Here is a 23,255-nt window from a genome sequence, read left to right as displayed (position 1 = left end):
TGAAAACTTTAAAAAATGATAAATGAATAGAAAAAACTCTTGTTCTGTATTATACATGCAATGTATTGAAACATCATATAGCACCCCACAAATATATACTTTTTAATGTACCAATAAAAAAAATTATATATATGAAAATTATATATACATATATGTGGAAATTATACACACACACATATATGAAAATTGTTAGGAATGGTATGAGTTAGCAATACTTCTTTGGCTGTTAAACAGCATTTTGATAATTGAATTGGACAGTGTCAACAACTGGACATAATTCACATCTTCAACAGTCAAATGCAGAGCAGTTTTCAAAGCTCTTTCTCCTCATACTGTCATGGAAAAAGCAAAAGAAAAATATCTGCTTATTAATTAAATGGCCCTGGCAAAATCACCATCTCTCTGAATGTGTTTCTTTGTCAGCAAATAATGATCATACACCCTGCCAAGGCTGCACAGATGATGAAATAAGATACTTTCTGTGAAGGTGCCACAGGGATATGTACTTGCAAAGATAGCTGTTTTCGCTTCATTCTGTCAAAACTTGAAGGATGAAGTGTTTATGATTAACAATGAAAAATCCAGCATTTTGGAATATTTCAAAAGGCTATTAAAAGTTTCTCTATGGAGGAAGAGATATTTTACAACTTGTGTAGATAAGAATGGGTCAAGATAAAGATCAAGCAGAGAGGGAAAGCGCCTATTTCTAAAAGACTTTCCTTGAGGTCTTAGCCCAGGGGAGAGCAGCAGCCAAGTGGGGCCTGAGCCTGAGCCGTATGGCAGGACTTCTAGGCACCTAGGTGAGTCACCACCTGAGCCAACATTAAGGGCAATCAGATTATTTAAGAAACTTGAATTCAATATTCATTTACAGCACACCGTGATAATGTTTATTGTCAACTTCTGACAGGCATGAAGTCTCAAGGTATACTTGGGAGGGGTTCTTTAGATCAGGCTAGCCTATTTCACGACTGTGAGGGAATACTTCAATAGGTTCACCAAGATGGGAAGACACATTCTAATAGTGAGCAACACCATTCTCCAGGCTTGGGTCCTGATCTGCCTAAGAAGAAGGAAACGGGGCTGAGCACTAGCATTTGGTGTTCTCTAGTTCCCAAGTGTGGATGTAACTGCTTCAGCTGGTCAAGATTCCTGTGGCCAGGAATCCCTGCTGTGAAAAACTTCATCCTCAAACTGTGAGCCCTGCCCCTTAAGTTGTCAGGGTATTTCATCACAGCAATGAAAAAAGTAGGGCAAGCATGCCTAGAATCAGTAAAGCTCAAGAAAAGACAATCAGAGCAGGAAGTAAAGAGATTCTTACATCAATGGACTCTGAGAATGGAACCATTATTGAGCTCTTCGACAAGGGGGTCTTAATCTTTTCATTGACTAAACAATATACAAACATGCTGAATGTTATTGAGATTGGTAACATATTAAAATTCGGGCTTTTTATAAAAGAGAAATACAAGGAAGAGCATATTTGAGGCTCTGATGGTTCACTATCAGGATAGGTGACAATAGAAGAAGAATGGCTAGATGGTTTTCTGCAGAAGAACTGGATCTATTCTATCCTGAGGAATAAGCTTAATCTCAATTAACACCTACACTTAAATTTTTGATGATCAAGTTACCAGATGAAAGTATAAATAAATGAGATCCATCTCAGCCATGACCGCCCAGGGGCTTCAAGGAAGAATATTTAAACAAGAAAGAAGATGCACTGGAAGACATGAATTCTACTTCCCATTTTCCTACTGATTTGCTGTGATCCTGTGGGTAAGGTTGGCTCAAATTACTTAGATCTCTATTGTCACAGTGATAAATGAGAAGGATGTTCTCATCAAACCTCAGAGCCGAAAGAGATTGACATTCAAAGACGTAATCAATTCAATGAGTCACTCAGTTAGTAACTGGCAGGCTCAGGACTAGAACTCGGTCAATTGCCCATAGACACAGCTATGCTTACAGTATCTTAATTGCTAAATATTAGGTAACTACTATAGTTTGTGTACCTCCAATGATCTCATTTGTTGTTTCTAGTGTTGTAATATATTGCACTTCCATTTTATGGGTTTATAAAACATTCTTAGAGAAGAGAGATAGCTTTACACATTTACACAACTCCAACAAGTGGCAATGCCAAATTTTCACACGGGTATATTTCTGAGAATCACCACTAGGCCAAGCTGCCTCAATTATTTACATATTAGTGTAAGTTTAAATCAATGGACGTTCCATCTTAAATGCATTTATGAAACTAGTCCAATGTCTATTTGAAAAACAAAATTGTGTTTCTGCTACAAGAAATACATGCATTAATTTGAAATAAGGTGATTGTGTAAGGAAATCTTTCTAGATCATTAATATGTAAGGCAGTAAAAGATACGTGTGATAAAACTCAGTTGTTTTATATCATTATCAGACCATTTTATGATGCAGCCCAGATGACGGCTACATATGAATACACTTTGTAGGGTTTTATTTTTCATCATTGTGTTTGGAGATTTTTTTTTCTGTTTTCGAAGAGGAATTGTGTTTATTTGTCTAAAGACTGACATTTTCTAGTAGCATGCACTCTTAGAGCTAAGGTATAAACACAGTGACTGGACTAGAAGAGCATTGGCTCCTCCTAGCTGGCCCCTCCTCCCATAATCCCCATTTCACTCTAGACCTCCATGGTACCTGGTACACAAACAAATGTGGATATTTTCCACTGGAGGCATTTATGATATATTTACTGAGCAAGTGGATAAACAATATAAAGCATACCTATATTACAATTTGGGGACAAACACAAAATTTCTCTAGGCTGCCAGGATTATTTAGATCATGACTGATTGAAAAACTGTTGCACAAATATTTGCAGGCTATCTTGTTCGGGACTCTTTAATGATGTCCATTTTGTTTAAGAAGTCAACAGTAGAAGTGGGGAGCAGCAAGGCTTCTTCTAAATATTCAGAGTCAAAAAGTCTCTAGTCGCCTATAGTAATTAATGACCAGAACAGTCAATGTTTTCATTCAGGTAGGATATACTGTGAAGGATTTTGCTAATCAATCCTCTTGGTTATGATCCAAAATAAGTCAGAAAGTTGCTATCAACAGGCATGCAACAGAAAGTTCCTCAGCGGAGCTGATGAGGACACCGGTGGGACACCAGCTGAGGGTGTCTTATGTGCAGCACGTGCACTGTTGATATATCCTGCACACAAAACTTGGGGCTGCATTACTCAGAATAAATTCTACTCCAAGAGACCGGCCATTAAGCCAAAATGAGGACCCTTTCTGCACTAGTATAAACACCTCTGAGATCATGGAATTGCCCTGGGCTGTGGGGCCACAAAGCTTTGATTCTAATTTCTCTTTGACTCTGATCAAAGATCTGGCTCCATTGTTTGGCCCGTCTAGGATATGCCCCAGTAGCCGCACAAGGAAAATGATATTCAAGCTCCCTTCAAAACCCACCACTCCTCTTAGAACTTTGCCATGTACCTTGAAAGTGCTTTGAAAGAATATGTTATAAATTCCTGTTATAAATATTGGCCTTATATAATATCATTGAGTTCCTTCAAATACAAACCATGCTTTAAAATTCGTTAACATTTCCCCTTGAGGAAACCCTCTTGCCCTTTAGTAGTATAACCTCATCACAGCATTAGAATTCCCAGAGCTCATATTTCAGGAGGAGAAGAACTGACACTGGCTGCTAAGATCTGCGATGGCTTTCTCCTTTCTGTATCTGCTGCAAACATTGAGAGGCTCTAGGCTAATTTTCTAAAGTATGCAGAGCATGGGTGCTTAGGAAGGCTGGGAGCTGAGATGGGAACCTGAGCAGAGCACTGACATCATTCTATGCTCCGCACATATGGCACAGCACAAAAGCAGTACTGGCTGAGCTCACGGGTCTATTCTGGACTCCAGTTGGCTTTAATTATAAGCAGGCTTGCTTCTTATCATTTACAGTTACACAGCTCTCCACTGAGTTAACTAGAAAAAAGAATAATTTTCTATAGAACTTGTTTCACCGTTTATGTTTTTAAATTCATGTAAAATGAGGAGGGGGTGCTGAAATGGTCTCCAAATCTGCTTCTCATATATATGCACTTAAGAAAATCCTCACCACAGTCTCTGCAACTGGGTCAGCTTGCACAAAGACGTGTGGGGTAGCCATGAGCTCTCTCTGCACCCTGCAAACCTTGTAAGTGACACCTCATAATAGTGCAAATGAAGCATAGCATGATGAGAAAATGAAGAAGAATGAACCTGGATCCTCAGCCCAGCAGTTTCCAAAACATAAGAGACTAAATCTTATTCCTTAAAATATGCTACACAAGCTTTTCCCCCTTTTATACATTTAAGCACATATATGCACTCCATATTATGAAATAAAAGGTCTTATGATTCTCAGACATTCTAATACACTCAAACAGGCCCATTCATTTGTTTGTCCACACATGCACACTTGCAAGAGTCACAGATTTGGAACTCAGCCTCGTTTTTTGCCTGTCTTGATTTTCTGGTGGGAATTTATCACACTGTCATTTACCTGTGTGCTTGGCTCTCACTCCCATCCATTAGGCTCAGCAATTCTTTCCTTAGGAGTCCTTTGTCCTAATAATTAGCTAAATATTCAGTGGGCTTATTGACCCAACAAATTCAACATCACCTCTTTCTTATTAGGTTTCTTTCAATCTACCACCCTACCTGCCTGCTTCAGGCCCCTCTGCACTTCCTCACCCTAGTTTATGGGTCTACCATCCTCGGAGGCTGATTTTTCATCCTAATGTTCTTAATTTGTTCTCTATAGAATTAATTCTCCCTTTTCTAGAGAAGGGAGGGGTGGAGTGTGAAAACTTCACACCTGGATTTTATTTAGGCGCTTACATTTTGATTGGTGAGTATGAGGGGATGGGGGTGGGGTGGGGTGGGGGGAGATTTACAAACAAATGTGATCATGTAAATGGCACCTCTGAAGGAGAGAAAGTTCTCTGACCCCAAAGAACAATACCACACACTATCTTCACCACTCTATCATGCTTTCTTCTTTTCAGTGATAGATGAGCGATTTTTTTTTTTCATTCACATACAGACAATTACTGTATTCTGGAGGGAAATAAATTTTAGCGACAACCAGCAGAGGCCTCTGCCTGGGGTAGAGGCTGCAATGGAAAGGAGTGTCCTGCTGCCCCAGGGACCCTTGCTGTCCTCTGTTACCTGCTCAGGCACTGTTCCCATTCAGAGGCCTCCTCACCCAGTCACTCTGCAGAGGTAGACTCACTGGGAACTTAAGATGCATATGAGATTATTAGCTCATAGCGCCCCACTGCTACAATTAGGCACCCCACACCCTCGCATACCCCCATCTGGTGCACCGCTCCCACCCACCCACGCTCTGTCTGGCCCTCCTGTGCCCTGGCTCGCCTTCCTCCCACGGGACTAGCATGGTTCTGCATAAAGCCAGGGCAGTGGTTGAGGGCTGCACTGAGGTAAGGGAAGCCAGTGGAAAGAACACCTGAAACTCATTACTGTTTCCCCGGCATCTGCCCTCTGATACTTACAGGAAGCCCTGGTGCACGTTTTACTAGGTGTCTCTAAAGGAATTCCTGGGAGAACCGGGGAAGTGAGGTAAACAATCAATCCTTTGGACCCAAAGTGAAGTGTGTCACTATTCCACTCCCAGGGAGGGGTTGCCAGGGTGACCTGGCCTCTGTTCATTAGATCACGCTATAGCTTTTCATACCTAAGCACAGTGGTTCCCAGGAAGGAAGTCTATCCCTGGGGAAGGGGCAAACCCATACTACTAACAGCTGCCTCTGGGAGGGGAAATGTGTGGGAGGGGTCAAAGGACCCCCGGGCTGAGCAGAGTCTTAAAGGTGAGTGGACTCTACAAAAGAGATGCAGAAGAGCAGCCAAGACACTGATCACTACTTCCAGCCTCCTGGGTAAATGAGTGGGTTTTACCCTCAGAAAAGACAAAGACTGGTGATGAGGAAAGACTCTGATGCACTGAAAAGGGAAAAAAGAAAAACCTGACTGATTTTGTTATTTTTGGCAATTCAGGGAACCTGATATAGCTTTCATCTAAAGATGAGAGGGACCTGGCTCACCCTCTTGGTTCCTCTGGAGAAATCACCTGCTAACCAAGGCATTTCTCTACACTCAGCTCTTTCCTAACAAACTGGATTTTGGAACATAGGTCCCTTCTGTTCTAATTTCTCTTCCTCCAGGCAGAGCTCCTGGCTTAGCGCAGCCAGCCTGAACTCCATGGAAACCCTCAATAGAAAGAACTGAACAGAGGAGAAAGCTAGACTGCCTGCAGACAAGATCCTCAGGGAGACAAGGGTCGTACAGTCTAAGATCGCTCCCGTTTCATCTAGAGAATAATTCAGCCAAATCACCAAGAAACTGAAACCCCTGTGTGTGTGAAGCAGGTTCCCAGGAGGAACTCTGTCCAGTGGGGATGGGCCAGGATCAGAGAAAATACTTCCTTATACTGCTCCCTTCTCCAAGTAAGACTCAAGTAGGGCAAGAAGACCGGCCTCCTGTTGAGTGGGTCCCTAGTCCCGGGACCTCTTTCCTGACACTGTGCTTTGGAGGGATGCACAGATTCGAATGCTCCCTGCTCTGGTCAGGGAAGATGGGCTGGAGGTGGGGCAGCACCGCACAGACAAAAGGTTCTGCAGAGCCCTCCTCTCTCTGCTCAGGTCCCTCTGTGGAGCGCGGCGCCCCATCTGGCCACTGACTGACCTTCTGGCGAGTGACGCCCCCTTCCAGCGGGGCCAGGCGCCCTGCCCAGGCTGGTCCTTTATTAGATGCCCACATTTCCCAGCACCTCGGCAAGGCACGCCCCTCCCACCCCTCACCACAAACACCCGCGATTCCTTCACCCATCCCCTTCTATTGTCTTCAAAGAGATAAGTGGCTCCCAACAAGCACACCTAAATACACCTCCCTTTTCTCCGGCTCCGATTTCTTAGAGCCTTAAGGGCCGAGTCGCCAGCGAGTGCATGGTTGAAGGGGGGGGGGGGGAACCAGGGGATAACCCGCAAGAACTTGGCATCGCAGACCCACCGTGTCCGCCTCGCAAGGATGCTGGTGACCTGTAGATTGCAATAGGCACTGAATGATGCTTGCTGCTGCCATGGAAATGGTGGATGTGGTGCGCTCCCAAACTGGACGCCCCCCAGGCCACTCCTAGGAGGCCGCTGAGGGTGAGCGGGACTATCCAGAGCAGGGCGAGGCGCCCCCCTGCGCCGCCGCCACTGCCGCCCCCGGGCGATCCCAGCTCGACGCCGCACCGGAGCATCCTCTGGTACATGGCGGGGCGCCCGCCAAGGGGCAGCCGCCGCGGGAGGCAAAGTTTGGGGCGCAAGAAAAGGAGAGGAAGCCGGGGATCCGGCGGCTCGCCGCGGGCTGTGGGGCCGGCCGCCTCACCGCGCCAGGGCACCCATCCTCTCCCTCCTTCGGACAGTCTTCTCGGGGTCCTGGAGTCTGCTGTGCCCTGCACCCAAAACAATCCGAAACATAGCCGAGGCGAATGCAGCTGGCTGGGGACTTGTCCGGAAAGGCAGCCCCGGAGAACAGCAAGCGCAGAGAGGGTGGCTGCTCCCAGGTTTGCACGGCTCCAGGTTCTCCAGAGATACTCCCCAAGAGTTTCGGGCGAGAGTGTATGCCAGGGGGGTGGGGAGCCGGGAAATTGTTTAAAGCTCCTCCCGGAGGGTCCTCACTTCTACATGACAGCCATCCACCGGGAATCCACTAGGTAAATCCATTTAGCATTGTGCGTGGGGAATGGGGAGGCCACTTCGCCGGTCCAGCCTCCTTTCAGGAAAGAAGCAGACCCCATGGACGCGAGGCACCCCTTCCCTCCATTCAGCCCCGGCCGGCTCTCCGGCTCGCGCCAGCCTCCCCCGGGCAGCGCGCAGAGCAGCGGCGCGCATCGCCTGCTCCAGAGGCAATCTCCGAGTCCGCCGCCTCCTGACACTTACGCCCGGCGAAAGGTTCAGAGGGAAGAGGGCACCCTTGTGAAGACAGCGGGGATCGAACTGGGGAAAGCCAGCGGAGGAAAAGCAGGAGCAGGTGAAGGGGCGGAAGACGAGAAAAAAAAAATTTTAAAGAAAGAAATTGAAAAGAAAAAATAAATAAATAAAAGAACCGAAAACCACACACGCTGGTGAAGCTAGGGGCTCTATGCAAATCTGCAGTCTCCAAACAGCAAATCACCGAAGCTCGGATGCAATGCAGAGGACGAGCCTATGTAACGAGGGAGGCTGGTCCAGCTTCCCGCAAAAATCGCCCGCTTTGCCTCTCCCTGGCATTCTCCACACATCACAGGGACACGTGGACGGCGATGCGGGAAACACCTAAAAAGCAACGCTCTCCCTCAACCAGGTGATCCTCCGTCTGAATCACCCGGGCAAAAGGCACCATCCCCTACCCCTCTGCGTACAAGTAACCAGTGTCTTCAGCGCTCCTAAAGGGGAAGGAACCCGGCTCTTTTCATTGGACCAAACTTGTTCTACCAGGTGTTCAAATCCAAACTGCTAAAAAGGGTTTGACACCATCCACTCGGCATCAGTTCCGATGATCTGCTCACTGCATGCATTATTTATAACAAAGAGCCCTCCTACTCACTACAATATCGTGCCTCATAGGAGCCAGTGGAAGTCAGGGGGACTGAAAGTCCAGGAAGACAACAGGATGAGAAGCTGGGGAAGAGGTGGAAGCGGGAAGCACTGAATATGAGAAGAGGAAGACACCGAGATGGGGAAGCAGTGTGAATTAACTGTCTTTCTGTCAATAAACTGGGGTGTACAAATAACGCTGAGATATCTAGCAGCCCAGCTGTGACCTCTCCTCTTCTAATGCCAGGTTCTCGTCTGATTTCATAAGGAAAATAGCATCAGGACCAAAAATTCCAAGACCTAGTGTTCTCTGGGGGGGGGGGGAGACATTTATGGGAAACTGGGCATCTTTCCTGAAAGCTTTGTGTTCCCAGAAGGAAACCAGAAAAACAAAAAAGTCTACCTCTCAGACTAGAAATCTACCTACCAGTTCATGTGACCAGGCAGGGAGGACCCCCTTAAGAATGGGGGTTATTATCAAAATACCACCAAGTTTTCCAACAGAAGTTAAGGGCAACAATGTGCCCCTTGGCTTGACAGTCTTGCTGTTATTCTATTGAAAGACAAATCTGAACACACAACCTCTATGGGTCTTCACTTTGGGTATAATATGCAGCAACAAATATGAGCCCCTGTGTTTTTATTAAATTATTATCAATTATTACTCTCTTAGACAGGATATCATATAGTGTTGGCTGAGCTTGAATTCCAGATTCGCCTGCCCTGTCTTCACAAGCACTGGTCTGAGCTCACATACCTTGGAAAGTCATTCTGAGAGGATTTGGTTAAATCAGCTGCTCATCCATGTGGCCGTTTGAATTTGTATATTGTATGCAAGCTCTTGCAAACAGACGAAGACTAAACCATGAGAGTCAATACATAAACAATGCCCAGGGGTCCTGAATCAAACAAGTGGCAGTCCATCATCACCCTTCCTCCCTCAAAGCTTCTTCGATAGTTTATTACTCTGTGTAAATACATTGTCTCTCAACTTCCCATAGGGGCTCAAATACCAACAGAACAAGCCAGCATCTCCTACTGTGTGCTGATTCTACCCTGCATCTCCTACCCTGTGCTCCTTCTACCCTTGTCCTCTGGGGCAATTACCTCTTTAGTTGTGGTTTGTTTAAGTATATACTTTAATTCATATGCAAGCATCAATCATCTTTATTTTTATTACATAAAGTACAGATCCAAGAGAATGAACAAAATCATTCCCAGGGTATGTTTTTAAGACAGGGGTGGAGGAGATGGATCTGTGGGTAGAGGCATTTGTTGCTAAAGCTTGACAACTGGGTTGGGACCACCAGAACCCATATATACGACACATGCAGCAGTCCAGTCATCTGTGGTCCCAGTGTGCCCCTGTAGAGATGGGGGTGGTAACAGGAGAAACTCCAGAAACAAGGATGGCAGCTAAACTAGCTTACCCAGTGACAGAGAGCTCTTGTCTCAAACAAGCTGGGAAGAGGGCAGACACCCAAACATTGTCCTCTGACCGCCGCTGATCACCACTCCCATGAACAAGCGTACACACTTGGGGAGTGCTGATCACAGGCCCAGATTCAGAATTTGACATTTCAGTGTCTTCATGGAAAGAGGAGAGAACACTGGGTTAGGTAACCAAAAACCTGTGGTGGTGTCTGGGCAACGCCATTCACTGGTTATATCACATTGATTTCTTGGCCTCTCACCGAAGCACCACGACTTCATTCATAAAATAGTCACAGTCTTTTCTTCTAAACAATACCGGGAGGCAGAAAAGACACAGTGTGCCATTTAATGTTAGAGTGCTTTTTTAAAGTGTCAAATTCTCCGTTCATGTGAGTCAGGATGCATCTTCTCCAGTGCAGGTATAAGCTGCGTGAGTGGGCTGACTAATGTGCCCAGTACCTCACACCCTTTCTAGCCATAAGAAATATAGTGTATTTTCTCCAGTACCCCATAGATGGTGTAATTTGTCCTTTCCTTTCCAACTAGATCCCTGAAAGGGACAGGAGCTAAGTCTTCCTTTGTACTCCCTCTAGTGCCCAGCATATGTGAAACATATGGTAATCTCCTCCAATACACCAAGTTCTCATTATTTCCTATCGTTATGGTCCATAATCATGACCACGGTTATGGTCACCATGAACACTGCAGCAGCAAATAGTGAATCATGCTTTCTAGAGAGAAATGCCAGGTTAGGTTCTTCTGAACCCTAGTAACATCCTTTTGAATCACTAGTTAACAAATACTCTTCTTTTCTATTTAAAGACATTACTTAATATACATTGCTCATTAACTAACATTGAACTCTTGACCTGAATGAAGCTTATGTAACACATACATTTTTATCTGTCAAGGACATTCAAACCTGTATGCATGTCAGTATTAGGATTGGGAACTATTTTCAAATATTAAAATCACTTAAGAAAAGCATCAAGTGTAAGCAAAGCACTTGAGAGGCAAATCAGAAGCAGGAGAGTCATGTTGTTTGAGCATAGTCTGAGCTACACAGATGCAGTGTCTCAAAAAAAAAGAAAAGAAAAAGAAAGAAAGGGAGGGAAGGAAGGAAGGAAGGAAGAAAGAAAAAAAGAAAGAGAGAGAGAGAAGGAAGGAAGAAAGGAAGGAAAGAAAGGAAGGAAGGAAGGAAGGAAGAAAGAAAGAAAGAAAAAAAGAAAGAAAGAAAGAAAGGAAGAAAGAAAGAAAGAAAGAAAGAAAGAAAGAAAGAAAGAAAGAAAGAAAGAAAGAAAATCAAATCAATCAAACCAAAACAAAACCTCAGCAGAGGTCTAAAAATTTTGACACTAAGCAAACTGCAGTCAGAACATTTTCCTTTGATTCTTGAGCAGAATCAGGGAAGTAGAGCCTCACCTTGTTCAACCTGAGCTTTGAACCCCTGCTGGGGACTGAAATTTTCACTATTCTTTGCATGTGCACTAATGTTTTTTCGAAGGTTCAGATATTAATTTGGGGTGACACACTCCAGTGAAATGGGCTGAAGAATCTTTCTGTGTGGATAAACAAGATTGGCTGTGTTTGTTACCCTGTTGATTGCTAGGAAAGGATGGGGTAGCGCTTTTAGAGAGTGTCCTGGATAGGTTAGAGCACATATGAAGAGAATCAACGCAGGAGATTCCAATGAGTTTGCTGAAGAGTAGTCAGTGAAGAAAAATCTCCCTCCTGCCTTATGTTGCCGGAGGCCTTGGGAGATAAAGGCAGGGTTAGGGAAAGGATAGGCTAGAAATCTGAGTTTTACAGGGGTCTCAAGAGCTTAGGAAGGAGTATTTATGGCTGTCTTGACAGAGAAAATTGTAGCTATTGTCTTTCAGGCAGATGTCCAGGGCACCTTTGCAATACTTAGGAGGTGCTGGGGTGGACACTGTGCTGCTGCTGCAGCCCTGTTTGTTATAAATGGTGGTAATTTTGTGAGACAAGGAACAGCTCTCTATCCAGATGGTGAGTAAAAGTCTTATAGACAAACACACACCTCTTTTGGATGAGGTAATTAAAGCTTGTTCTTTTTGTTTAATCTGTGCCCCTTCAGATGATTAGGCCAGCAGTTTGAGATTATGCTCTGTAAGGGGAAACTGAGGCATGTCTGACAAATTGTTTTTAGATGGCTCACAAATTTGTCAGAGGAAACATGGGGCTTTGGCTACCTGATTTTTCCCCCCAGCATGGGTAGGGTGATATGAAGTGTACCTCAGTGTTACTATGTACTCTGTGAGAGGCAGTGACTTGATCTGGGGTTCTCTTCTTTCTTTCTGAGATACAGACTCCCTGTACTACTCACGCTGTTCTCAAGTCATCCTTCCGCCTCTGAAACAGTGGGGCCTAGACCAATATGCTGATTCTTCATCCACAGTTGATGCTCTCTTATCACAGCCATAGCCTTAGAAGCCAGAGATAGTTGCTGGAAGTCCTGGGCCATCACCATCTCTGATCATGGTGGAGTTTTGCTCATTAGTTTGAATATTTTATCTGTTTAAAATGGATTAATATGTATAAAGTTAAGTATTGAGAGTTGGTGTAATGGGAGGTAGGAACTGGTTTTCTTTGTTCCTATTATTAATATAGTCCATATGTGGGGTATCCAACAATCTCTTGTATATACATACACCTTACTTCTATTGGAATAAAAGATGTGAATTCTAAATGCAGCTCAACATTTAACATGTGTAATGATGTCAAAAGAACCAATAGCTTGTCTGTAGTTGGCATGATTCTGAGGTTTGATTGTGTTAACTCACTTAACCATTACAAAATTATGTGAAGAATTAGCAGTGCGGTAGCGCATGCCTTTAATCCCAGCACTCCGGAGGCAGAGGCAGGCGGATCTCTGTGAGTTCAAGGCCAGCCTGGGCTACAGAGTGAGTTCCAGGAAAGGCGCAAAGCTACACAGAGAAATCCTGTCTCAAAAAAAAAAAAAAAAATGATGTGGAGATATTCATATTGATCTCTAACAGTTGATAGCCACCTAATTCTGAGAGATGATAAGCTGGGCAAATAGTATCACTAAACACTATTATATGTGCTTGAAGGAAAACATTTTTGGCAAATAATCGTTAGGCTTGCTTATTAAAAACAAACAAACAAAGGGCTAGAACCTCTTCAAGTTTCCAGAAGGAGCTATATAATTTCATGCCTACTTATTAATAACACCTGTTTCTATACCAGAAACTCGTCTGAATCTTGCATTCACTATGACCTATCTTGGGATCTCTTGAAGAACAGTAAAGGCTCACTTGCCCCTAACAATGGATACTCCTGAATACTACCCAAAGGAACCAAATAGCTATGTGTGTTAAAACATCCCAAGCCAATACAGGTGATGATTTACAATGAACAACAACATGAGTTGCCTAAGGTGGACAGTAGTGTTAACTAACAGATGATATGGTATTTCAGGAGAGAGGAGGGAGGGAAAGGAAATAGGAGGAGTGAGTGAGTAGAAGGAAGAATTTGGAGAAAAATGGGAAAGAACTGGCCATTTCAAATTATTGCTTTATTTCCCAAAGTCACTCTTTCTGTCTTAAAGAATAGAATGGTTGCCAGGCAGACATTTCTACCTTTTCATGGTTTTCTTAAGCTTAATTGGAAATCCTTATGGCTCAGTATTAAGCTTTTAAAATAGGAAAGTAGACATTAAAAGTAGCAGAGGGGAAGTATATTAAAACCCACAGGCAGCACTAATCTTTTAAAAATTAAAATGAGGAGAATGTCAGTGTTGCAGTTTGCATTTCCACTGATGTCATCATAGAGACAAGCAGACCCCACATTTCTATCTACCTGTACTTCTCAGAACTGAAGGAGAAGAGAGGGAGGCACTCACAGAATGTGGTATTTAAGAACTATAAACACAAACTCCTGAGCCTGTTACCTCTCTATGGAATATTACGACCTGAAGGGTATTCTGAGAGATGATCAGAATAAAAGAATAAGGACACCGAGAGAAAGAAAGAAACACACATGGGATAGTTTAAAGGCATCTGTGGAATGGAATCTACTGTAATTCTTTCATTATTTTTTGAGGGGGGGGGTGGTAAAATTGTGGAGAACAGTAACTTTGTGTTTGGTTTTAGAAGGTTCATTTTCGCCCCTCAAACAGCCACCATCCAATCATAGACACAGATTGGTAAATACAGTCAATCTATCTATTACTTAGCGCCTACTCGGTAATATAAATCAGGGAGAGTGGTGTGAATCCAACATGAGCCAACATGACACGTAATCCACTCCAACTAAATTAAAGTCTGGATGTTCCGCTGACTTCATTGAAGTCAAGGTTACTTATATTTAGGACTGGAATATTTTGTGATCTATATGTTTCCTTTGTCCTATTTAGTAGGAATGTAATTTATGATGGCCTAAATAAAGTCGGTGCCTAAGCACCATGGTAACTATCTTTAAATATTGCAGGTATCTGCTTGGGTACCAACCACTCAAGTCACCTTTCAATCACTGTCAGAATTTACTGTTTGTCTAGTTTTTCATAAAACTCACATTCTTGACAAACTGTCCCAGAGCCCCACGTTCTCCCGAGGGGGGTATGTTCATTAGTTGGGAAATAGGAAGCTGCAGAGCCAGAGTGTGAGTTTGAATCTCATCTCTGTCATTAGTGTGACATTAGGTGTCATCTATCCCTGCTTCTTCATCTGCAGAAAGATTATAGAACTATATTTAATATAATTGGAACATGTTTTAAAACAGCCTAAGAAATTTACTCACATATATGTATTTTAGTCAGATACTGGAAACATAAACCCAAGGAGCTGTGATGAGGTTTTTTTAATTTAACAATGTTTTAAACTCTTTACTGGGTCAAGTTCACTTCCCAAACAATTCATTGGTTTGGCTTCTCTAAATTTGTCATGTTCAAATGACATGTGAAGGGAAAACACTATAAGATCTGTTATTTTGTGGGCATCAGGTCACATGTTCCTTTGTTTGGGGCCTCCTTAATCTCTGGAGGAGCCTGATACTAGACATTACCTACAAGTTCCTAGGTGATGCTGGAGCTTCCGGTGTAGGCGAACAAGACTTTGGACTGCTCCTCTGTCTGAATGCTGCCCTTGACCTATGCTTTATTTGTGAATACACAGAGTGCCTTTTTCATTAAGCTTCTTGGTAATGATCTAAGCTCCCTTTAACTGCCTCAAAACCTACAGAGAGGTCTGTGTACTAGAGTCCACATATACGACGGCGTTGGTCCTGTTCCTCTCCTATAAAGCATCTCTGAAGACTTTCAATCTGTCGTCATCTTCATCTCATGACATACAAATGTATATTCTCTTTATTCGGGTTGGAAAACCATCTGTTTCCCTGCTGCTCTTTGTATATGAGTTTTTCTTTGGTCACTGTGCTAGTGGCTCCTACTAACTTACTAGCAATATGGCTTTAGGTAGGCTTTTTAAATACAATTTCCCATTTCTATTTATGGCCAGGTCCCCGGGCAGACTAAGGAATATGATACATTTCAAACAGGGTATCACCTGTCACATAAATGTACATACCTATGTTGTTATTGGTGGTGATTATCTTGGGATATTTTTTCTTCCTTTATAGGAAGAAAATCAATCAAGTAATACTTGTTTTTAAATAAAACCTAAAAGTGCTACTGTTCCGATTAGTCAACCACCACAACGGAAGCAGGAAGGACATCTCTCCCAGGGCTGGCATGCCAAGCTTCCTATCTAGCCAGCATCAGCTACGGGGAAGACCAATGATGTAGACTGGCAAGTCGGCACCTGTCTGCTCACACTACAGAGCACAGTCTATCATGTTCATACACCTCTGCAGAGAAAGCAACATGAGCTTGTTCAGAATGGAATCCGGTTTAGAAGGACAATTATAAGCCAAGGTGGGGTGATGGGAAACTAACACACAATTTGATGATTCTCTAGCAAACACAGACATTTAAACCAGAAACCAGAAATCAAGTCCATACCATGTGTTTAATTTCCTGAACATCTAAGCACCAGCCTGCTTTCTCTATCTTTGCAAATCTATATTCTGAAACCTACATCACCATTTGAATGCAGTGAAAGGAATTCAATCATGAAATTTGGATTGGATCTTCAGGAACTTTACATGGGATCTATAATCTGGTCCCTATCCAATTCAGTAGTTATTAGATTAGGTATATATTAGATTACAAATTTGTCACAGCGATATTTCAATGTTAGTACTATTGCTCAGCAGGCATGGCCAATCCACTACAAAGATCTCCTTCCTGCAGGCAAAGTTAAATCTCCATAGCATGGAGTATAAGCCTCAAAGTCAGCCTCCATGCAGCCTCCCTGGTCTTAGCAAGCTTAGCTTTTGCTGTTCTCCCTGCAGAAACTTTGTGCTCCACCTCTAGGAATTCTTCTCTAAAAGATGCGGGGATATTTGTTTGTTGATTTGTTTTGCCATTACCCACCCTATTCCCTCACAGGAAAAAAAAAGAAGCAACCCCTTTTCCTTCTTCCCTTTTAATATTCAAGTCATTCAATCAAATTTTAAACTTATTTCTATTTTGGAAAAATTTGGAGATGCTGCCCATTATTTCCATTCTTGATTATTGGAATGTCAAAAATAACTCCTCAAATATTCAAGACAAGTAATGGCATGCTTAAATTACAGCTCTGCTGAGTGAGTATATGAAGTTACAAAGTTAGCTCTATCTCCATGTTTAGGGGTTTCAAAGGACCCAAACAAATAAAGGGAGGGAACACCCTCCTCAATTTACCCAGGAACTCTTCAGTTAACACTTTCTATTGCTTAGAATCTATAAGAAACTGAGTCCGAATTTTAATTGGAATGCCAAGTTAGTTGATTATAAAGAAAAATGGAATTCATTGTCATATTTTCCTACTCATGTCATAGTGGACGTCATTCTTTCTCTTAAGTCATGAAAAAAAAAATACAACCAGGCTAAGCTGCCTGTTGGCAGGTAGAATTTTGAGAAAAGGTTTCTAGCTAATTTCTAAATCTTTGGCTGCATGATTTTACATTAAAATGCTGTTGCACCATCACTATAACCATTGAAATAATACACCATCGAAAACTAAATTTCAAATGAAATGTATTTACTATGGGACAATGAGAGAAGAGCTGCAGGAGCTGGGAAATGGCACAACTCAAACAGTGTGGTCTAAGTCTCCAAGAATATCCATTTCAGCATGGGTGAAGGTACATGTCCCAATACATTAATTCCTAAAGGATGGAGGATACTTTGTTTCTTTTATAACACATATATGACCTCTGAAGCATTCTGAAAAGCTATTAATCTATTTTTTTGTAACTGTCTTCCTTTTCCTCTTGTGAAAGAATTGCTTTCCCTCACATTTGCTCCGATCTGTTGCTGCAATGATTCCCCTGGAGGACCACGTGTTTATCTTGACAGGTGTTAGTGGATTCCAGAGACCCCTGTGGCATTGTTCCTGGCTGCACCGAGGTACAGTAGAAAACATAATGCTACCAAAGTAATGAACTTACCTTATTGTGTTCTAAATAAAATAAGCCACACAGCAAGTGGAATTAATTTGCTAATGTCTTCCTAATGAAGCTTTCATTAGACATATGTTGTGGTCTTCAATATTTAACAGAAGGTACATATTAAAACAAAGCAATACCTAGGTTCCCTGAATGCTGATGATTACCTCATAGAATGTGCAATAAAATAGTTTAACCTCAATTATTTTAGACACCTTATCACAGAGATACAATAAACATTGATATGAGTTCTTTAAAATTCTGACTAGATGAAATAAATGTCCTTTTCTGTTTCTCTTCAACGGTTAAAATGGGATTTGCTGTTTTGTTGGGGATGGTGCTCTGAGTTTCTCAGACATCACAGGCTGGTGACCTTGATCTCTATGTCAGTGAGGGTGGACTTGAACTCCTGACCCTTCTGCCTTTACCGCTCCAGTGCTACAATTACTTACAGCCTTCCTCTACAACACCCAGCCTGTGGTGCTCATTTTTAAAGGGTGGAAAAATGTAAGTTTTCTGTAGAGTGTAAAATTGCATTTATTAATAAAATTTAGAGACAACTAATTGAGAATGTGTTTTAATTCAATTCTCAGTGTTTTATGTTAAAAGTAATGCTACTACCTAGCAGAGCAAATATTAGTTTAAATAGAGGTTGAATCAAATAGTTTAATGGTCAATGAAAGATCAATATAAACAAATGTAATCAACACCCTTTCATACTAACAATACTTTGATTTAAAATTTGTCAAAGACAAAATTCAAAACATTTCATAGAAAAATCTGCCCCTTTCAGAAAATCCTAAATTTTGGAGCATGGCCCTTCCTAGCTAATATTTATCATAGCACAAGGAAGAGCTACAATTAAGCCACATCCCCATGGCTTGACTCTGCCAAGGTCTTAATTTCTCATTTCAGTTTTCCCTGCAAATTCTCCCCTGCTTCTTTATAATCGCAGTTTTCCACGAGACTGGAAGATCCTATCAGGCATGCATTCTACTATTATAATTTAAATTTACCTATTCAACTATTATTCACCGCCACACTTTGCAAGAAAAAGGAAACACAATCAGAGACATGTAAAGGTGGGTCCTTTCTTCTGCAGCAGGAGCAGCCAAGATCAGTCAGTCTAAAAGCAATGGATCATGAAGAAAAGCAATTTCCTACTTGAGGGATTAGACACTACTCTCTTTTGTCCTGTTTAACTCAAAGTTTTAGCTATTTTTTTTTACAAGTAATACTGATTTTTTTCAATTTACATAAATATTCTCTAGGGAAACTTCAAAAGACCCACAAACAGATATTTCTCAACCAATCAATGGAAGGGGAAAAAAAAAAAAACCCAAAACGAATAAGTAGCCTTCGTTATGTTGTAAGCCTTTTCAGAAGCCTTTATACAGGGCAGATGAAACGTTAGCATTGCTAGACAAGCTAAGGATAATTAACTCAATAGGAACAAATTTGTAATAATCCGCAAGGCTTTTTTCTTCATTTTCTTTAGGAAAAATACAGGCGATTTTTATTTTGAAGCTGCACACATATGCTAACTTTAGACATTTGAAAACTATGTAAATTTCTGAAAATGTTTGTTTACCTCTGAGTTAAAATAATATTAACTACTGCCCTTGGTCAGCAATAAATTCATATTTGAGCGGAAAATATTGCTCAACAGCACCATGTGAAAATCATAAGCATTTTTAAGTGCATTTCTATCCATGGAGGAGGTGAGCATCTCTTAAATAATGAAGCCAAAGAATAGCCACGTGTACGAAATATGGGGAAAGAAAATCAAGAGTTGATTTTCACACTCCATTTTGTAACTTTATTGCTTATGTTAGTCATGCCTAAGGAACTTGTACATTTTCAGTGGTGAACTCTCTCATGTCATGTACTTAAGAACAAAAAGTCTGCAGAGCTAAATCTGAGTGTTGTGACAAACCTTATAATTTAGTGAATCGTGTACCTTAGTTTCCCTGTTTTATCTGTCTACAGTCCTGCCTTTGACACTATTGGCTCATATCTGTGCATCCAATGACTGATTAGTGGATAGAGCTCTCACTGGCACTTTGATTGTCTGTTTCCACTTGTCAAAATACTGACACTGTTAGTCAGTTTTATACTAAATATCCTATAGAGATATTAAGGACCAGACAACAATTATATTCACATAGCAAACATTCCCTGCTTTACATACAACCAGAGTGTTATTTTCTAAATCTGGAGGGGGGTGGGTGGGAGGGAAACTATTGCATAAGCCAGAAAATTGTTCTTAAAAACTAAAGGGGATAAGTCCACAGTAGCCAAATTAAGAGAGTATGGACCACCAATAAAGCAGAATGAAATCCATCCATTGCAATAAAATGAACTTAAAACAATCAAAACTGTCTAAGATATTGAAGACATTCAGGATGGCGGAGAAAAGTGGAATTCGTGAAGATGATGTTACTTTTGTCCAGTGAAACTCCTTCAGTCCAACCTCAAGTAATAGTAACAGGTGAGTTTGTGTCCAATGGGTTTCTGGGGCAGGAGATAAAGCAACAGCAACAACAAATCAAGAGTTGGTTTAATGACACATCAGAGAATGGAAAGTGTGTTGAGATTACTGAGATTTTTTTTTTCATAAGTGTAAATATGGTAGGATTGTGAATGAGCCCTGATGATTTACTAGGTAGGATCTGCCTCAAAACACAATCACTTAAAAAAAAAGTGCTAACCCACAGTCAATTTCTGGAGCAACCTTGCTGTTCTGTGCTTTCCTAGAGGGAGCTCTCAGTCAGGTAAAGCTGATGTGACCCAGTAGTTCTGATTTTGTATCCAACATCCTTCTACTTGGCAAAGAGGATCACCTGGGTGCACAGTGTAGCAATGCACTCCTCTAAAAATGTTCACCTACCCAACCTTCCTTACAACTATGTTGCCTTTATGACCTACTTCATGTTGAGCCGCTGTAAATGGGACTAGGATGTAGTTTTTCAGCTTATTTTTCCCTAAAACCTTGTAATTCTTACCAAAATGCACAACACCCATCTTGAAATCATGTCCTCAAAAACCACACACTAAAGGGTAAGGAACAAGTAAGCAGGAGAGCCTAAACGTTTGATGTCTTCTGACATGCTTTGTTATAGCCCTGGGTCACCTATTTGGACTTCTTAATAAATTTTAGAAGTGTGTGGCCTCTTTAGTCACATGTCAGTCAGTATAGTGGATGTTAGAAGTGAGAGGACTGGGGAGCCAGACCAGAGCCATCACAGGTTTCTAATATTCCTGCCAGGGACCAGGGCTTCATTTTGGTTAACTGGAACTGGTTGGAGCTGAGCAAGCAGTTCTCCGAAAGACCACAACTAAGGGGCAACCAATCAGCAGGTGTCCCACAGCCTTCTGCTAGCTGAAGATAGCTTTCCCTATCCAGCAGCTGGAAGGTCCCTAACCACTAGAGCCTCCCACCAATGAGCCCCCAGACTAATCTTTCCTCCACCACTCAGCACCAGATTCATCCCTCCTCCCTGGAATTCCCCTAACTCCACCTAAAAGGAAAGGAGCTTGCAACCTCCCTTCGGGGTTGCTATTTGCCACCCCAACATGCTGGAAATAATAAATGCTCTTACTGATTGCATATGTGACTGATGGCTCTTCTTGGGGGCTTCTCTTGGACCCTAACAAGAAGCTAAAGACACATGTAATGAACATAATCCATTTCTTAGAAAGGTGGTTACTCACATGGGTCAGTCAGCCCAACTATGTATGAAGCACCCCAACAGAGGCATTTTTTTCTTCAAGAAAACAGATACCCTATGATATACTCTTGGTTCCTCAAGAGCCACAAGCATTTTAGGAAAGGCAAGATAGTTGCCTTTACTCAGAGACCATTAAGGACAGTAATTGGAAAATAAAGCTAGCTAGGGCTCTTGAAGAGAGGAAAATGCCTTTGGGTAAAGAACATTATGGACTGGACCCAAAGGGAAGAGCTTGTGTTTTTCTTAATGCCCCCCCCCCCCCCCAAAAAAAAAGAATACGAACATTCCGTTCACTGGAGATAAAAGTTAGAACTTGTGGGCTGGGGATATTGCTCAGTGGGTACTGTGTGGGGGCCCCCAGAACAGCTTGACCACACACAGCTGCCATGACAGGCTTAGAGGCCCAGACACAGCTTCTAGCAGGCGACACCTGGACCCAAGAAAAGCCATAAGCTGGCCCCACCCAGTGGGGCCTGCATCTAAGAGGAAATTCCCTATACCCCTAGACAGATGTAAGCCAATCAGTGTCCTGAACCCTGGAAATCCCCTCACCTGAACCTTGGGAAACCCCTCATCCCAACCTCTGCTATGATAAAAAAAAACAAAAAAAAAAAAAACAACAAAAAAAAAAACACCCTGTCTGGGCTCTGGGCTCTCTGCTCTCACCACTGCATTGGACAGACAGTCCAAGCTCTAAGCTTGAAAAAAAAGGCTCTTTGCTTTTACATACAGGATTAAGTCTCTGTGGTGGTCATTTGGGGGTCCCCATAATCTGGGTATAACAAATATGGACACTTATTCTTCAATTATGAAGATGTGAGTTCAAATCCCAGGACTCTGGCAAAAATTGGGGCATGGTTATAAGTTCTTGTAACCCCAGCATTGTGGCAAAGAGGCAGACAGATCAGGTAAACTCCCTGGCCAGTCAACCTAGCCCAGATGGCCATTTTCTGGTTTACTGTCTCAAGGCAATAAAACAGAGACCACGAAGAAAATATAGGACATCTTCTAAACTTTACAGGCAAACACATGGATCTACGGACTCATAAACTCATGGGCATGTAACCCTAAACATAGGACTATACCACATACCACTCCCACACAGAGTTAGAACTTGCTGAAGCCATACTCATTATGCCCTCTTAACTAGAGGATGTGGGGGGACTGAGACAGGGTTATCATTAATAAATACCTTTCCAGGTGTTACACCCAAATACGAGAACTGTAGAGTGAAGTGATTACTCATATTGTCCTGTTATTGTCCTCAGGAGTCAGATGTCGGAGTCAAAACCTCATTTCCTGGAGAAGGGTTGGGGAAAGGACCAGTGTCGTCCTCTCTTTCTCCTTCTGCAAACCAAAAGGGCTGCCAATTTTTCTAAGTCCCTCGCTACTACTTCCTGTGTCTCTCTAAATGCCCTGAATCTTCCAAAATCTCTATGGCTAATTCTGGTCAGCTAGTAGCTAACTTGGCCCTGTGATTTAACGTAAACTTTATTGGCAGTCGGGGGAGTGTCAGACTGCGATCCAAATACATCACAACGGTAAAGCACCAAGCATTCATTCATGGATTTATTAATAAATACTTCAAATTCTTTACTTATCTAACAAGTATGTAAGGAACACATACTCCAAAACAGGATTTGTAAGAGGCCTCAGGCTTATTAGAAAGAAATGATTGGGGATTTGAATCTTGCTGAAGAAACAAATGTCTGGGCTTAACTCTCATCTTGAACTGGGCTAATCCCAATGTTCTCTTGATGTCTATGAAAAGTTTGTGTACATTCCTTGACTTGAGGATTTGAACTGCAGATTCAGCTACCTAATGCTAAAGGAACATTTCTGTCCCAGCCAATCTACTGTCTGCGCAGGGAGTTGCAAAGAAGCCAAGTGTGTATCACAGACATACTTAATGACCAAGTATTTATCACCTATTTAGTTA

At 42.2% G+C, this 23,255-nt stretch overlaps 1 protein-coding gene across 35 annotated transcripts in view; it reads right to left on the bottom strand.

The window, feature by feature from the left end:
• Window positions 1-23,255, bottom strand: part of Nrxn1 (neurexin 1) — a 1,067,728-nt gene that overhangs the window by 417,357 nt on the left and 627,116 nt on the right. The window contains exon 1 of one of the 35 annotated variants that reach the window (XM_028893431.2): window positions 7,072-8,131. The exons of 31 other annotated variants lie outside the window; for them this stretch is intronic. In XM_028893431.2, coding sequence (XP_028749264.1) covers window positions 7,072-7,318 — 247 coding nt within the window. In that variant the 5' untranslated portion in view covers window positions 7,319-8,131. Of the gene's footprint in view, window positions 1-7,071; window positions 8,132-23,255 lie in introns of those variants that run through there. 3 more of the 35 variants (XM_028893439.2, XM_028893449.2, XM_028893458.2) reach the window with 3 other exon arrangements.

Source organism: Peromyscus leucopus, chromosome 22, assembly GCF_004664715.2.
Source record: "Peromyscus leucopus breed LL Stock chromosome 22, UCI_PerLeu_2.1, whole genome shotgun sequence".
NCBI classification, from domain to species: domain Eukaryota; kingdom Metazoa; phylum Chordata; class Mammalia; order Rodentia; family Cricetidae; genus Peromyscus; species Peromyscus leucopus.
Note: the sequence above shows the minus strand (reverse complement) of the source record. Positions and strands in the feature narration are given on the sequence as shown.